The following is a 17,098-nucleotide window of genomic DNA, read 5'->3' as shown; positions in this document are numbered from 1 at the left end:
GTGCTTAAATGCGCTGTCAAATTAGGGCCAGTTACAAATCAAGGCCTAGAAGCAGAGCTGCTAACATCATGGCTGTGGAAGCTTTGGTACCCACTGCATGAATAATTGATGACAGTCCTTCCAGAAATGTGGAGAAACATTCCCAGTGAGTTGTCTTTTCTGACTTCACCCTGTCCACCACCCCCACTGATGCCACTAACTCTTCCTGGACATCATGGACGCTTCCACCAATCGCCCTTCCTTTCCCCTGCCACAGTGCTTACTGCCCCAAGAGTTTTGGGAGACAATATCTTCATGGTAGGGGTACAAAGACTGCCCTTTTCTGGGCTCCAACACAAGACCAAAGACCATACTTCACGGTTCTGCTGCATTGGCACAGTGGGACATTCCATCATAAGGACAGTGATGACTGTGCGAAGGAAGTGTTTTTCTCCCAAGTAGATGATGCATTTCTTTGGCTTCCCCTTTTCTAACAGAAAAATATAGTTTACCTAAAAGCAGATAAGAGAACGTTAGGTCTTTCCTGCATCTTTAATTCTCCATGGAGATCTTAAAAGAGAGGAAGAAACGCATGCAGCCAGTGTCGGAGATGGGTGGAAGGTGAAAACTGAGTACAAAATGGATGAAAATAAATTGTTTTAATTATTCAAATTAAGTTTAAGAAAAATAGTCGTAGAAAACATGAAAATCACTCCAAAGACCATAATTGCATTTCTCTTACATATGTATGGTTTTGCTTCTGAAATTTTAACACTTACCACTCAGTTTGAAAATTGCAAATCAAGCGCCTGAATGCCAGAACATGCCAGAATTATAAACCATCAATAGCCCTTCCAGAAGACAATGAGAATACTTCGTTGTGTGTTTGTTAACAGATTTTTTTTTAATTTTAATGGCTATCTCCTTCAAATTTGATAGCTTGTAAATCAGGGTGTGTCTGTTCTTCATAGAGGCTTCTGTATGAAAAGATGGGAAAGGCTGAAATCTAGCAAGTTTAAAATTGTAGAAGACTTAATAATGATCATTTCAGTTCACAAGCCACATAACCCTTTGATTAATAAATGAGTAACTTTCAAATGCAAAATATTTTTAAAGTGTTTTTATATTTTCTTACATGATGAGTAATTTTAAGATAATTCATTTGAATAAGATTTGTTTTATTATTAAATTGGATATGAACATAAATAGTAAAAAGGTTAGTAAACATAAAATGTGGCTAAAACATATAAGTAGAAATGTAAATTAGGCAAGTCTCAATGTGTGTTACTAAACACTTGTGGTGCATATCTGGAGATGGAGCAAGATCTGATGGTAAAAGGTAATGTGATCAGTCAGGGTAAGAGGAGGGTATACCAAATGATGATAACTACTGAAAACTGACAATTACTTAGGGAAACAACTGAAAATCCCACATGCAAGATAAAATTAAAAGTGATTTAATGTTTCTTTCATGCTGACTTTATACTGTAACCAATGTAAATGATTAAAATTGCCTTATGTCTCCAGAAGAACCATCATAAAAAAGAATAAGGCTGGTAGTGGGGAAAACCTATGCAAGACTTTTGGTTTTGTACCACAGTATAAACAATGTAAAGATCTTATAAATATGTATATACAAATATTTAAGCATGTTTCATTAAATTATTAAATTAAAATAACTGAGTTTTATAGATTAAAAAACACGTTCTCACATTCTTAACACATTCCAAACATTTAGCAAATTAGGTGCCAGAAATATTCAAAGCAGCTGCAACTTCCCATCCCTTACCCACATTTCCTAATCTCTTTACAGAAGAACAGGACAATTATTTTCTTCTATGTGATGTTTTACCAGAAGACAGATTACTTAGAGAACAGCTTCAGCAAAAGAGACTGGTAAGAAATTACTGTTGTTTCATTTTTTGAGGTAAACAGTTCCATAGTGTAATATATGGTAACTTAGTGCTCATTTTAAAGTGAAAGCATTTTTTGCTAAACTAAAAAATTCTGATTTTTAATATTTTTTTAAGCTCATTTCCCTAGCTGCTGCACAAACATACACAAACTCCTTGTTTATAATAGATTTTTCCTTGGAATAAATTTACAGGTTTTATGTCAGTGTTCCACACGAGTGGAAAATACACCCAGAGCACTGAAAAAGGCTGAACGTGCTAAACATTTTTCTTCTTGCAGGAATCTGCAATGCATTGACACATTATCTTTTGTGTAATAATATACATGTAGGGAAATTAGCAAAATAAAACTCAATGTGTGATACTGTGAAAAGGGAAGGTGATACCTACTTACAAAATCTTCAAGCAAGTTGGGTTTGTGCATTCACGCTCTCTTACCCAGATTTCATGAATTCACACTCTCACACTCACAAGCACCACGGTGCGTGAGTGGAGGAAGCCTGACCAGTATTGTTTCTGTAAGATGCAAGGGACAAGAAATGCCAGCTCTTGAGTCCTCATGAACCGCTCTGGTTCTTCTTGCTACTAGGTGATGGCAACCTGGTACTTTGGACATACATCTCGTATCTTTTAGGAGTTGACAGTCCTGAATGGGTGGTCCTTCACGTTAAGCTCTTGCTAACTTCAGCTTCCATGAGTCTTAGTCCAGGTTGCTGACCACTGGGGTTTTTTTGTTGTTTTCTTGTTTGAAATACACATCTGGAGTCTGTTTTTGCTGTTGGGCTAATTTAAAAATGAATGTTATGTGATACGTAGCAGCCCTGTTGCCAGTCTCCTTGTGTTAGGATGCAGGGTCTTCTGCTGGCAAGTCATCTGTACTGTGAGGTGTTAGAGTGCAGGCCTTATGGTCTTTACATAAATATGTTCCTCAGTTTACTGCTGGCAGCTGTGTCCTGGGAATTGTCAACCCAGGCCTTTTAACCCTTTGTTATGCTGTTTCTTCTGGTATGTTTCTATTACAAGTCTGTACATACACAGCATGGAACTAAAGACACCTTAAATCATAAGCATTCAGAATGAAGGAGATGCTTACAAAAAAACAAATTCCAGTCCCCAGGAAAATTGGGATTGGCAGGCAAAATCCATTTGGTTCAACTACCCTATGAGTGCTGTTTCAGTTTGCTGGCTAAAGTAACGTTCTGCAGCTTGCGGCACATGACTAGCAAATCCCCAGAACCTGTGGAGGATGTGCAAGTCTTACACAGCTCTCCATAGGATCCCAGCTCCTGCAAAGGAGAATTGCGGTAGTTCTGCCACTGAGGATTTCCCATGGAGTTGGAGTTGCCTCAGCTGAAATCTGCATTCCTGTGTAAGTCCACTGGATTGGTGTGGACTCAGAAAAAAGCAGCCGATGCACTCATGCCTAGCATGGTTCTCTTCCAATTCGTTGTAAGAGAAGCTGTCCTGGATCAGTAAAAAAGGTTTGTCTCGATCACTATCTTATCCTTGACAGCAGCAAAGTGTCTGTGGTGTTTGCCCTTTTCTGATCTGGTGGTGATTATTTCTCAAAATATTCTCCTAGTCTGCAGCAATTGGCAGCTCAAGAATTTCCTAATTCAGCAACATTGTATCTGTGTTTATTAACACAATAGATTTTTCTTTCATGAACCTCCAACTCTGAACCCACACAAACTTCCAGTATCCACAGCTTCCTGCAGCAGTTGCACAGCTTAACGACACACTGGGAGAGAACCATCTATTTGGTCCTTTTGAACCTGTCACCTCACACCTGGCTGGTTTTTGTATTAGAAGAGGTAGTGAACAATTCGTCCTTAATCTTATCCAAACCATTCATGGTTTGTCTCCTGGTTTATCTACCTTACATTATGTCTTTCATTAGTCATGTGCTGAAGTGCACCCTCATGGCAAAGAAGGCCGACAGCATCCTGGGCTGTATTAGGAAGTGTGTTGCCAGCAGGTCAAGGGAGGTGATCCTTCCCCTCTACTCAGCACTAGTGAGACCACATCTGGAGTGCTGTGTCCAGTGCTGAGCTCCCCAGTACAAGAAAGATACGGACTTACTTGAGCAAGTCCAGCGCAGGATCACTAAGATTAAGATTAAGGGACTGCAACATCCTTCATACAAGGAGAGGCTGAGAGCTTTGACTGTTAAGCTTGGAAGACAAGGCTCAGGGGGGATCTTATCAATGTGTATAAATACTTGATGGGAATGAAGAAGAGGGAGTCAGATTCTTCTCAGTAGTGCCCATCAACAGGACAAGAGGCAATGGGCATGAATTAAAAATCAGGAAATTCCCTCTGAAAACAAGAAAACACTTTTTTACTGTGAGGGTGGTCAAACACTAGAACAAGTTGCTCAGAGCGGTTGTAGAGTCTTCATCTGTGGAGATATTCGAAGCACAACTGGACACAGTCCTGGGTAACCAGCTCGAGGTGACCTTGCTTGGACATGGGGGTTGGACTAGTTGCTCTCAAGAGGTCCTTTGCAACCTCAATGATTCAGTGATGTCAGGTTGAGGATGCTGTCTGGTGGTTCTTCACTGTCCATCATTGTTGCACTTCTCTGTACCTTTTCCAGTTTCCTATAATCCCTTTGAGGTTATGAAAGACATCTTGAATATTGCACGTGGGCACGCAGTTCCATGGAACTGTCTATTGTAACAGTAACTCCTGGCTGCTACACATTGCACTGTACTTCTTTTTTTAAAGGGCATTTTTTTTCTGGTTTTGTGGTGTTTTGTGCTATGCAGTCCTATTCCAACTAGGCCTTCTCTCTGCTGCCAGTGTCAAGGGAGTGCAGAGTCTGTTGGCAGGTGGGCTGTCTCATCTCCTCTGCAAACAGACATTTCCTCAAATTCAGAAAAGAGTGCAGGATTTAGCCCAAAGCAAGTGCTGGTTCTATTTATGGAGTAATTAAGTTAGAAAAGAAGGAGGTATGCATTCTTATTATGGTGTGAAATAGCCTTTGCTATTAACAGTGGTTTAAATATCAGAATTGTATCTCCAGTTTTTACAGAAGGATTTTGTGAAATCAAGCTGCAGCTGTAGTTGGAGCTGATGGAGTCACAGCTTTAGTTACAGCAATGTAGTCTGTTTATTTTTTCATTTCCTTTTGCTGCAATCTGAGTGTTGACTTGCAAGTTAAATAGTTATTTTGCTTTGCGAAGTCTTTTACCTCCAGACAAGTCCAGCAATTAAGAGTGAGCTGACAAATGGGGCTCATGTGAGTTGCGCAGAATAAAGACCAGAACTATACAACTTCTGGTAATTTTTCTGCAGCCTTTGAATCCTAACTGCTGTCTCGAACAGCAAGCCTAAACAAGGACAAATGTTGTCTTTAAAATGTGCTAGCTGAAGCGTTTCATTTTGCAGTTTTGAAACTCCGGTTTAGGAATATTTCAGGCTGTATTGCAGCAGGGGAGCTAGCCAAGGTGGATGTCGTGCAGAGGCATTATGGTGACTGTGATGTATTGAGAGAGGCCAAGGAATGAGCCTGAACTAGGTTAGAGAGCACAGCTTGCTGAAATAGCAGACAAGGCTGTGTAATACAAAACAGATACGGTCTTTTGGAAAAACACAGTCCTGACAAAGAATTCGCAGTTGTGAAGCAGTACCAAGCAAGGAAGTCCTGGCGGCAAAACTCAAGATACTAGGAGGGGCAGTGTCAGCATAAGCCACTTGGGCTTATCTGTAAGATTTTTCTAAAAAAGGTAAAAAGCTCAAACCTATTTTTTTTAAATGTACACTTCCTACCACAGCACTGACCTTGTCTTGCTGTCATGTTTGCAGCTATTCTCCTGTCATGTGACTCGTAGTTTTAAGTGAAGAGGCTGCTCTTCCTGACAGTAAATAGACCCTGAAGAGGAGTCTTCACCAAAACTGGAAGAGGGACTCAGCTATACTGGCTTCCCAGGATGAGCTGTTTGTACGATCCCCAGTTTGTCACAAGCTTAAGCTAAGACAAGGTTCAAGAAGTTGAAGCTATGCAGTGGAAGGGATCAAGATACTAGCCGGGTATAGTGTAATGCAACATCAGAAGTGCTTCCAGAGCAGCTAATAATGTCAGCATGTTAATACCTACATCTGAAATTCTATAGGTCCTTCTTTGCCTATGTTCAGTATTTAATTGCTTTTCTCAAGCACTCTAGAACCTTGCCCATCCTCCATGGGTTTTTGAAGACTTGTCACACTAATGGTCAGAAATCGTTTTATCTAATTCCGTAGTGACTCTTGGGTAAATTCTGTCAGATTTGAATATGTATAACGTCCAACTTTTAACCCTTTCTTACCCTTTTCTGGTCTTGGTTCTTTGTTTCTTTTATTTTAAATGCATTTCATTAACTGTTGTGACATAATTAACCTTTCCTGCAAAGACTGAAGCCCTGAATATTGCAAGCATTCCTCTTTTGTCTGTGTTTGGTCTCTTCCTACATTAAGTAATGGATCTCTGCTTTTCTTTGCCATTTATTTCTAATGTATTTCGGGGTGGCAGGAGGTTGTTTTTTGCTATCCCGTTTTACTGTGTTAGCCTGTCTCCATCTTCTTTTGGTTGTCTTAGTTCAGACAAACTTCACCTTTCTCCTGCTTCAGCTTGGCAGCCTGTGGTACGTCTACTGTAATTTCAACCCTCTTTTTCTTTCCATACGTCTTACGTTACTTAGTCATACGTCATACATTACTTAGTTTTCATCATATGAAACTCTTCCTCCCTTTTGTAATTGACTCAGCTTCCTGAACAAGCTGTAAGAATGTCTTCTACATCAGTGTCACAGTACCTTTCAAAGCCTGAGTCATCTGACCTGTCATTGATTACAGCCTCTTCAAGTGTAGGTTCTAGCCTGTATCGCTTCAGTAGCTGAGTCAACTCAAGAAGAGGAGCGATAGGGAAGAGAGGAAGAACCTAAGAGCAAGTGGGACAGACAAGCAAGGGGAACAATCCCTTATATCCATCCCTGTTACTCATTCCCACTGTTCACTTTGATCTTGAGCTGTGAAGACTAGGCTGCAATCAAGGATAAGGTACAGAAAAAAACATTTTCCATATGCTTAAGAGGCAACTTGTCATCCAAAATAAGAGTCAGGAGAATGCACCTCAGAGGTTTCATGATAAATTTGTAACACTCGTATTACAATCCTGAGACTTTTGCCAATTTATTGTAATGCCAGTTAAGTTATAGTTTGGTCTTTGTACTCATTCAGTCTGCCTAGGATCTGTGGTTCAGCAGATTGTCGAGCTTGTTCTCCTTCTTATATGCTTTCCCCCTCATGACCACCATTTGCTTCCCGACTTCCTGTTTTTCCAGTTGGTCACAACTCGTATTTCTCTCTGGGTTTTTTGTTGCTGTCCTTTCAAACCTAGTTTAAAGTCTCCCCACTTAGCTGACAAGCTGATGTCCTCTTTCTCTTTGTCAGGGGACTCATTGGTAGACTTTGTTTCCCCAGCTGTATGATAATATTCTTAAATGCTCCCTATTTTGTCACTGTTTCTGTAGCTATATATTCCTCTCCAGAAGATGTTGATCTATGCCTGTGCCTTCAACTCAACTGAAAAGATTCAGGAAAATGCTACCCATTCCTTTTCCTACTTCATTCTTGTTCACAGCGTTTTGTGGTAACATCTTATCAGAGTATCTAGTAAAAAGTCAGGAATGCCCACTTGAGTGATCAGCCTGTACCAGATGGAGTACTCTCAGTTTCATCTCCAGATAGGCAGCATCTCTTGGAAGATAGTAAGTCACTGCCCCATTGCTTTTGTCTCTTCTCTGTCCCAAGACTGTGTCTCTAATGCCATCATCTTTCATTCCTTAGTGACTAGTCTTTGATGTGCCAGTCTGTCTGTCTAGCCAGTGGGGCTCTGTTTGTGACATTCTTGAACTATGTATGAATTTTCACATTCACTGGATGAGAGTGTAAAGTGCACAAAGTAGTCAGCAAACACATGTATGTTGGATGATGTGACAGCTGGCTTCAAAAGTGTTGAGTGTGCTCCAGACTGGACGTTCTATCCTGACAATTTTATTGTATTCCCATGCATAGTACAGCTAAGCTGTTTCCTGAAGGGCTCCTGCAGCAGGCATCTCTGATAATATTAAAGAAAAGGCACTCTTCTTGACATGACATTGGAGAGGGCATGATAATGATTACAGAGTTGGAAGATTATTTTTTTCTGTACTCAAGAGGCAAGAGAGTACTATTTGAAGTGGTAGAACTGAATACAGTGATCAGTAAGGCGAGAAGCTGAATATAGACCTTAGGAGACAAGCTATTGATATACAGCTAAGATTGCAGGTCTTTAGAGAGACATGAAGTTTCCGACACCATGATTCTTTGTAAATATTTTTCCTATTTAGCAGCTACAAGCACAATCTAAAGCTCATCAGCCAATCTTTGAGGAAACTGTAGACACAAAACCAAATGTAATTCTCTTATTCCAAGAGCAGTTTATCCTAATGGTGTATATAATTGTCAAATAATGTGCTTGGCAAATTTTTAAGAGACTGTAGTGCATCTCAAGTGTCACCAGTCCTGGTCTTTGACTCAGTACTGTGCTGGTTTGTTTTATTGCCAGTAAAGTGTATAAGCAGCTTCTTGTTGTGATCTGTCAGCATGGTTTTTTGTTTCGTTTTGTTTTTTTTTTAGCCCAGAATCTATTTCACTGGCTTCCTTTGCCTACAGCAATAGCTAGTTTCTGTGAGCACTCAGCAGGGAAATGTAACTCTTATTTAAATTGGAAGAAACTACAACTAAAGATACACACTGTGTGTTTGAGAGATTATCTAGGAGAGCTTGATAAAATACGTATTCTTATTCTGAAGTCTCTGTCTTATATTATTTAGATCCAAATTCGCACCCACATTGCTATCTCTGGTAGTACCTTATTTCTCAGGCAGACACTCTGAGTAGTATTAATGAATCCGTTATCATAACAGAAGCAATGTGGCCTGTGATCATGCACTCTTCACAACAGTGTGACTGAGTGCTCAGATGTTTGAGTCCTTCACACTGTAACATTCATGGTTCCCTCTTCAAAGCAACATCTTCAGGCAAACTACCTCCCCAGAGGATATAGCATCATTTATAAAAAGCTTTCATTGGAACTGCTCTTAAGTGATCATTTGTAAACATGCTGTCTTTCTAGTCTCTTGCCTAGAGAGGATGAGAGCGAAGGACCAGAACTGGCAAGGCAGGTGCCAACAAGAACCCCAAACTACAATATGCTCTTGCCCCAATCCAGCCCAGTACTGAAATACTTAAAGTTGAGATTACTTGTATGTTGAGATTACTTGTATGTTTAAGTCTTTCAACGAGAAACTTTGGACTTTGCCTTGTGAGGGCTTATGGCAGTAATTTTTTTTGGTCCTGAACATCTTAAAAAAGAAGACACATACTGCTGTTAGCTCAGTTTTACAGACTGAACTGCAGAATCCAGTCCTTCAATCCACAAGTGGGTTCCTGGACTGAGGAATGATAAATTCAGGTCTCACTGCAGTCAAAGTCACTGCATGATCTTGTCAGTGTGCAGTTTAATCTGCCTCTATCTTGGAGCTAGAGAAGTACTTTCTGCCTTAATTTCTTATGTATCTGAAGTGCTGTGATTATAAAGAGACAGGGTTCGGAGAAAGAAGTAATATATTTTTGTTGGACTGTAATATATTTTTGTTGGACCAACTGATGTAGTTGGAAAAAACAGGCAAAATTTTGACCACCAATTCTTTCTTCAGGTTGGAATTAAAAGCAGCAAAACTTGTGCTGAGTGCTGGTTGTGAATGGTTGTTCTATGTCAGTGATCCAAGCCATGCATTTACATAGCTATGTGAATTATTCATGAGGGCCTTGTTAGTAAAGGAGTTTATGATTAAAAAAAAAAAAAAAAAAGCAGTGGTCTGACAGCAATAAAGAAACACAATTTAACACCTGGGGTATACTGTCTGTTGGAGGGAAGGGTAGCAGGAATGACAATATCAGAAAAGTCTAATGTGCCATAAAACCAACTGTCCTGAGTCCATAGCTTTTGGCATTCGATGGGGTTAGTTTTTAGTCTTAACTTTTGAAGTCATTTTGTATGTCTTGAATGTCTCTTGAACTATAGACCAGAGACAAAGTAATTGTTTAGGGAAAAGTGCTTACTAGCTGCAAGTATGCATTTTTCATCTTTTACTGATTATCAGTGTGAATTCTTGCTGATGCATAGTGCTTAAGCACTTCTGGAAAAAAAATGGGTAATTTCTTCCAAAATATTGCTTCCTAGGAGAGGAACAGGCACATTCTTTTTCAGGCACTTTTTAAATTACCATCTACTAGGAGAAAGTCTGAGCTCCTCACAACCTCAAACTGAGCATCATGAATGTGCAGGACATTTTCCTAGACTCCAAATTACAAATTGTCATGCAAATGATCAGATTGCTTTTGTATTAGCAGTTTAGTGTGCTGGTGTATTTAAAGATGATCATCCTGGTACAAACAGTTACACGTCCTTACCATGTTTTTTTCTTTTATTAGTTAAAACGCAGAATAGGTAGTGTTTTGTAATTTGGTTGGATTTTTTTTATGGTAGATCACCCATATAGTAGAAAGTGTATGACTAAGACCTATAGAAGAGGTTTTTTCCAGACAGAAAAAAGGGGAATTGGATTAAAACTGAATTTGATTTTATTGAATACATTAAGTACTCCCGCAAAACAACTGCATTTTTGTTGCATGTAATTATGATCAGTAATATCCAGCTTCCATTTGCCACATTTGAAGGTGATCAACCACTTATGTCCTGTAGAATTTTCCTAAAGCTATTCCATGGGAAGCTGCCAACTTCAACAGTCATATCTACTGCTTATTTGAGCTAGGCTCTGTCTAAAAATGTGCTTACAAGAACTTGTCATCTAGCAGTACTTATTCTTGACAATGCCTGGTTGATCTCATAAGCTTCGTATGGCTTGTGGGGACAAAGAGTTTAGACTAAAAGCCTCTGTAATTTCAGTTCTACTTCGTATCAGTGGGGATATCTGTTCTGTCAATGGTTGTTTCACGACTAGTTTGACAGTCTTCTGTGAAGTAATGGATTTTTGGAGGGGCAGGGTTAGCAAATCATAGAATATGACAGAGAGAGTGGAGGACAAATAGCTGTCAGAACATCTCACAAAAGATAAAAAGATGTGGGGGTTAGGAGTTACTCAACAAACTGTATTGTAAACTATTTTCCTGATATCAAGCCGTGACATTTGATTCACTTACTTTTGTAGTGTTTTGGATTACCTTTTCTGTCTGTGCTCAATTCTTTTATTCATTATGGAAAAAGAAAACTAATATATGTGTATTTTGTGATCTGTTTACTTTTTCCTCAAGTGACTTTGCCCTCTCATTCTCTGATACTTTGATATGACACAGTATCCTAAAAAAGTTTTGGAAAATATTCATGGCTGAAATGTTTTTGGTTCTTTTTGTCTTAGTATCAGCCATGAATTAATGCTAACAACCCCAACAATTCCAATAGGTTGGAAAACTGGTGCAGGTATTAAAATAAATTACTCAATTCTTGCCTCGTAACTTCAGTTTAAGCTTGACTTTCATTACCAGCTGAAAGTCTCCACTCAGAAAAATCTCAAAAGTTTTATGCAAGTTATTGTAATTGCTGTTCTCCCTTCAGAGTCCCAGCAATGGAGCAGTGGTAGAAGGGTGTTTGGGAGTGTCTGTAGGGAAGAAAAGCAGACCTCTTGCTTTCGCTGTACTTGACTTGAAGCAGTGCTTTTAATTCCTCACCTGTGCAAGATTTGCTTGCTGGCTCAGAAAGTTCCCTCTAGAAAGGAATGATGCCAACATTTGATAAAAGGAGTGTCTACCTTGGAAAATAGACGGGAAGGGTGAGAGAGCAGCATAGCAGGAGCACCGTCTGTGTGGAGGATACAGTATGCTTCTCCTTTCCCCTCAGGCATAACTGGGAGTAGCGGCACACCAGGGCTCCAGTAAGCAATTTGTATGAGATGGGAATCTGGAGTTAGGCAGCCAAATATTGCAGAACGTTTTTTTTTTCCTCCTAGTAGAGTACAATTAGGAAGCTACATTGGAATAACATTAATGGGGGGGGGGGGGGGGGTTTGAACCCTTGCTATCTTAATGTTTGAATTGTACATGGTATCTTTTGATTTTCTTTTAGATTCTTTCTAGTGCTTTTTACAAAGTATATAAACTACATGCAGATGCCTTCAAATTGAAGGTTAGCCAAACCACATCAGACGTGCTGCTGAGCGGAGAAAGGTGATAGCTACGAGTACCAGAGAAAGCCCCGGTTCTTACTGACGTGCTGTGGGATGTTCGCTGCCCATGTGGAGCAGACAGACATCCTTACTTAATTGCGTCTCTGCTCAAGGGCTCTCACAAGACGTGTTATGCTCCATTTATCTCTTTCAGGAGTCAGCCCTGAAAAAGAGGAATTTTTATTTCTGTTAGTTGACACTTTGCATAAGCAGCAGGACGTGAGTGGATATAGCCTGGAATTTGAGTAGGTGCTGCTGAGCATGACTCCAACAGAAAATGCACACCTTGTAGTACAAAAGCAAACAAAAAAGCCCCAGGATCTGCATTTTCAGGGTAACAGACTCTTAGCTAATGTGCAACAGCTACAGGTCCCCAATTGTGTGGTTGAATGCGGGCCCTAAAACAGGCTAAGGCACAGTGCCCTTGTCCCCTACGGTGGCCAGTGGCCCTAGGCCAAATCTAACTCAGGTGTGGCACGCTCCTGTGCTCTCCAGCAGGCATCCTTTTCATCCCACTGCCCCTTGCTGGATACAGCATGCTGCTCTTTGTGGAAAAGAAACGAACAGGACATCTATTTGCCCAATATCAGCTTCCTGCCATCTCTCAGTGGGCAATGCAATGTGGTGTGGTAGGCCCACACCAGCCCATCCATGCTGGAGGACACATTTGGACCTATAACGATGATAGCTGAAGCCTTCCTCTTATTTCTTTTTGGGGTTCTTTTTCTTTCTTTTTTTCCTTTACTTTTCTTTCTTTTCTGCCTTCTATGGAGCTTACCCAACAGGCATAGCTGAATGTGAATTTACATGTAGACTGTGAGGAAGTTTGGGCCTTAATCCACACAAGAAAGGTACTAAAGAGGTAGGTGAGAAACACAAAGCTCCACTGTTGCCAGCTCTAAGGAGATAAAGAGATTGAGAAAATCCCCTAAGAAATTCAGTCAGAATCCCGAATGTCAGAAAGCAGGCAGTAGCACCTCTACGTTGCACAGAAAATAAATCCTTTACCATTTTTCTGTAGTTAAAACACAAGTGCAGGGTAGTGTACTGCCAGGCTGAAAATATGCTGTTTTAATCCAAACACCGATTCTCCCATGTCCCAGAAGATTATGACCTTTCCATCTGAAGTGTGTAGTAACTCCACAGTATAACTACACTGCTGCTGTTACAGCACCAGAGAAAACCACCTGCTGCATGATTTTGTTGTTGTTAGGAAAATTGTGTTTAGGTGTTGTAAAGTGTCTAGCCTAGCCTGTTGCTCTACATTAAACAGGACCAATGGTAAAGGCAATCAGCTTCTCCTTTTCCCTGAGTTTATTACACGCCATAGCTCCTTGCAGACATTGCCAGGGCTCTTGTCATCTTTCCATATTATGAAAAAGTCCTCTAGATTGCCTGCAATTAGCTATGTAAAATTGAGTTTATCATTAAACTGGGCATTATGGTTACCCATAAACTTGTTCTCTAATACCAGAAGTAAATCTGAACCTAATTAGAAACAATAAACTGATATGTTATATACAGAATTATTTAAATAGCTGCATAAAATCTCACTGTGGATAGTCTTTGTTTCTTGCACCTTGCGTAATACTTGGAGAATTTTCATGGAACTTGACTGGAGCCCATACTGTAATTATATTTGTAATTTTTGTGAGAACCCATCCTCAAAAAATACCAACATCTGGATTGTTTCAGCAGCACATTTTAATTTTGTATGTTCATGGTTACCAGTAAGGATAAAGAGGTACAATAAGCTTATGTAATGGAATTATTGTTATTTTTTATCTGAATAACTGTATCTGTGTCTTTTCATAGAGAGAAATTCTAGAACAGCAGCAGCGAGAGAGATATGACAGAAGTTTTCATAGTATGTGTATGTTCTGTGATCAAGAATTCACAGGAAACAGGTTTGTTTATTAACTTGTTTGCTTTTGTTTTATCTTTTCATATCTGCTCAGCATCTTTGTTTAGGATATTAATGTCATCGAACTAGTTACTGCCTAATGGTAGGACTCAGAATATAGAATTCATTTTAAGGTATAGTTTAAATATTTCTTTCAACTGCAGTGCCATTTTAAATAGACCCCCTCCCACTTTTTAATCCTTTAATTATTCCAGTACAACTTTTTATACTACACAGTAAGCTGGAGTTTGGAACTGAATCATTTTAAAGAGAAGTTTTTCAGCAGTTGTTTTAGTGGCAAGGAGAGCTGTTTAAGCCAGTATGGCTGTTAAAATATATTTCTATCCAGTTACACATTTTCCTGTTTAAACCTCACCAAACCAGTGTGAACTTGAAGATAGAATGAAAAAGAAGGGAGGAAAATTAAGAGTGAGAATGGAGTGCTTTGCATCAGGGAAGTGCGAGCAGGAGTTCCATTCAAGTGCTTGCTCCGATGAACATCTGGCTTTACACAGGAGATCTGTTTCAGCTGGAGAGACTGTCTTATCGCTGAATGTCTTTTTGCATGGGTAGTTCTGATACTCTGGAAAGGTAGAAGAACCTGGGGTTATGTCCATGCAGGTCATCCCAATGTTGTGTGAGTGTCCTGTTCTCTTTACTACCCGGTGTAGTGAAGTTCACATCATTCAGCCCCCAAGAACTTCATCCTCTGCTTACTCTTGGGTCTCACATAATATGTGATTTGAAAATTGTGCTGGGACTGTGGTAAAAGCAAGGCTCACCAGTGTTAACACTTGGATGTTTCTTTAGTCCCCAAATGTAGAAGTTGAGGCACCTAAGGAATTAGCCAGTATACCTCTATTAGAATAATAACTTACTTGAACATCCATTATGTTTGTTCATTGGTATTTTTGAGTGCTGTTTGTGGTGATAGTGCTGTGGGAAGCAATGTTGATGTAAAAGCATATCACACCCAAGAATTTCTGCTTTGTTAACCAGCACAGAGAAAACTGACAAATGGCCTTTTAGAATGTTTCTCAAGACGGTTGTTTGAAACATGTGATTTGCTTATTCAAGTTAATAAATGAGCTTAGCTAACAGTGAGGGTCAAAATAAGCTATATTGTAATTTTCATTTAAAGGATTATATTGCATGCACACGGATTAAGCAATTGAAATGTTACTGAATGTTCAGTAGAGCTGAAATTGAAAACTTCCTATTTCAATGAAGTTGCATTCTTTTTTTTCTAGCAGTGGCAGCAATGCTATCATTGTTTATTTAATGTTGGCTTTTGTGAATTTTTAGAACAATTGGTTTATTTCGAGTCACTAGCTGAATAATTCTTCTATGTATTCAAAAATATGTAATATTATTTTTGAATGTCTTTTGTAGATCTGTCCTCCTCAATCATATGGCAAGAGAGCATTCTTTTAACATTGGGCTGCCAGATAACATTGTGAACTGCTATGAATTCTTGGCTGTATTACAGGAGAAGCTCAACAAGTAAGTAGTTTTTTGTTTGCTTTTTTTAATGAACTTAGCTCATATTTCTTTTAACCTTGGAAATAAGTTGAGTTAAAATAAATTCAACATTCATGGTTAGTTAAGACGAAACAAAGAGAGAATGTAAGTTTATTGTGAGTGCTCTTAGAAGGCTTTTTGTTGACTTATTGAAAGCTAATTCGTAACAATTCGCAGTATGTGTTTGCTGGAAAAATGGAGTCACGTGCAGTGCTTCAGTTGTTATGCATTGCACGGTTTCCATTGAAATGAATAATAGCACATCGCTTTTTCTCATAACTGTTAGAGTTAATGTTCTTCCTTCTCATCATAACATTTTTTTTGCTAAACATCTTTTTAATCACCGAATGCAGCATTCTTATGCCAATCTTCATTTGCCTCTCTGTATATCGATAACATGAGATGTTTGGTCTCTCCCTTCTTTGCTGCTTATAGAGTACATCCCAGAGCAGAAGGGGAAAGCCAGTGTATATGCTGCCTCAGAAACATGTAAACCTGAGATTGCTGAAGAAGTTAAAAAGGGAATTTGGGAGAAGAACTTGGGTTGCAAAGAGCAAGAAACTCTTCACTTCGAGTTTTCTTTGCAAGTATCTAAGTGCCCTTTATGGATTTCATCAATGGGACAGTATGAAGTATGCCGCAAATATAAATTGGGCTCTAGCAGAAAATGTACTTCCTTAAGAGTGAAACTGTAGCTTTAACAAGTTTATTAGATTTTAACAGAATTTGTAATCAAAGACTGTAGGAGAAATTTGCCTAAATCTTAGGCTTAGTTATGAAAAGCCGCAGAACACTGGGATTTGTGAAAACTGGGATATGAAAATTAGATTAAATATCCTTCCAAGTAAATTTAGGATCCATTGGTTTGTACATCTGAAAAAAAAATTTAAAAAAGAGATTGAAAGAACGGGAAAGCCAACAGTGCTTTCTAATTTAGTCTTTGGCCTGACAAAGAATGTGCAGTCACAACAGATACAGGTCTAACTTCTTCCAGAAATGAAGATGTATTAAGAATGCCTTTTATGTTATCATAGGTGTTGCCTCATGCACTGAGGTACCTTGCTCACTGATAAATTGCAGCTTTACTATTTATGAGTAGGACCTGAGGGTTTCGTTTAGATGGAGGTTTCTCAAAGCCAGTCCTCTCTGTAGTTTATACACATGCTGAAATTGCTTCCAAAGCAGTGAAAGGCCACTCGTCCTACTGCTAAGAAAACTTAATAGCTATGCTAGTAGAATAGTACCTGACAATATTATTAAGAGGAGAAAAATCTTGTTTCAGGCAAATAGCATGACTACATTGTGTACGCTGAGGAAAAACATTAAGTACTTTTCCTGGAAATGCCTTTCACAAATAGAGCAAACACTTTGCTGTTAACAGGTGGAGCAAAGCAGATATTAAAATTCTTAGATATATTCTGCCATTGGACCTATCATTCACCAACAAGGCAGTATTTAGATTTTGAGGCTGCCAGCACAAGGAGAACTGAAAACTTCCTTAACAGTAAGACTAA

General features: G+C 39.2%; 1 protein-coding gene across 1 annotated transcript in view; it reads left to right on the top strand.

Moving 5' to 3' along the window:
* Positions 1-17,098, top strand: part of ZNF277 (zinc finger protein 277) — a 57,595-nt gene that overhangs the window by 27,466 nt on the left and 13,031 nt on the right. Inside the window, exons 4-6 of the mRNA XM_087766149.1 lie at positions 1,793-1,875; positions 13,976-14,067; positions 15,456-15,566. Coding sequence (XP_087622275.1) covers positions 1,793-1,875; positions 13,976-14,067; positions 15,456-15,566 — 286 coding nt within the window. The remainder of the gene's footprint in view (positions 1-1,792; positions 1,876-13,975; positions 14,068-15,455; positions 15,567-17,098) is intronic.

The sequence above is a fragment of the Nipponia nippon genome, unplaced genomic scaffold (assembly GCF_047370975.1).
Source record: "Nipponia nippon isolate SJK-2023a ecotype South Korea unplaced genomic scaffold, ASM4737097v1 scaffold_3, whole genome shotgun sequence".
Classification (NCBI taxonomy): Eukaryota; Metazoa; Chordata; class Aves; order Pelecaniformes; family Threskiornithidae; genus Nipponia; species Nipponia nippon.
The sequence above is the reverse complement of the archived record's forward strand: the minus strand, read 5'-3'. Positions and strand labels throughout refer to the sequence as shown.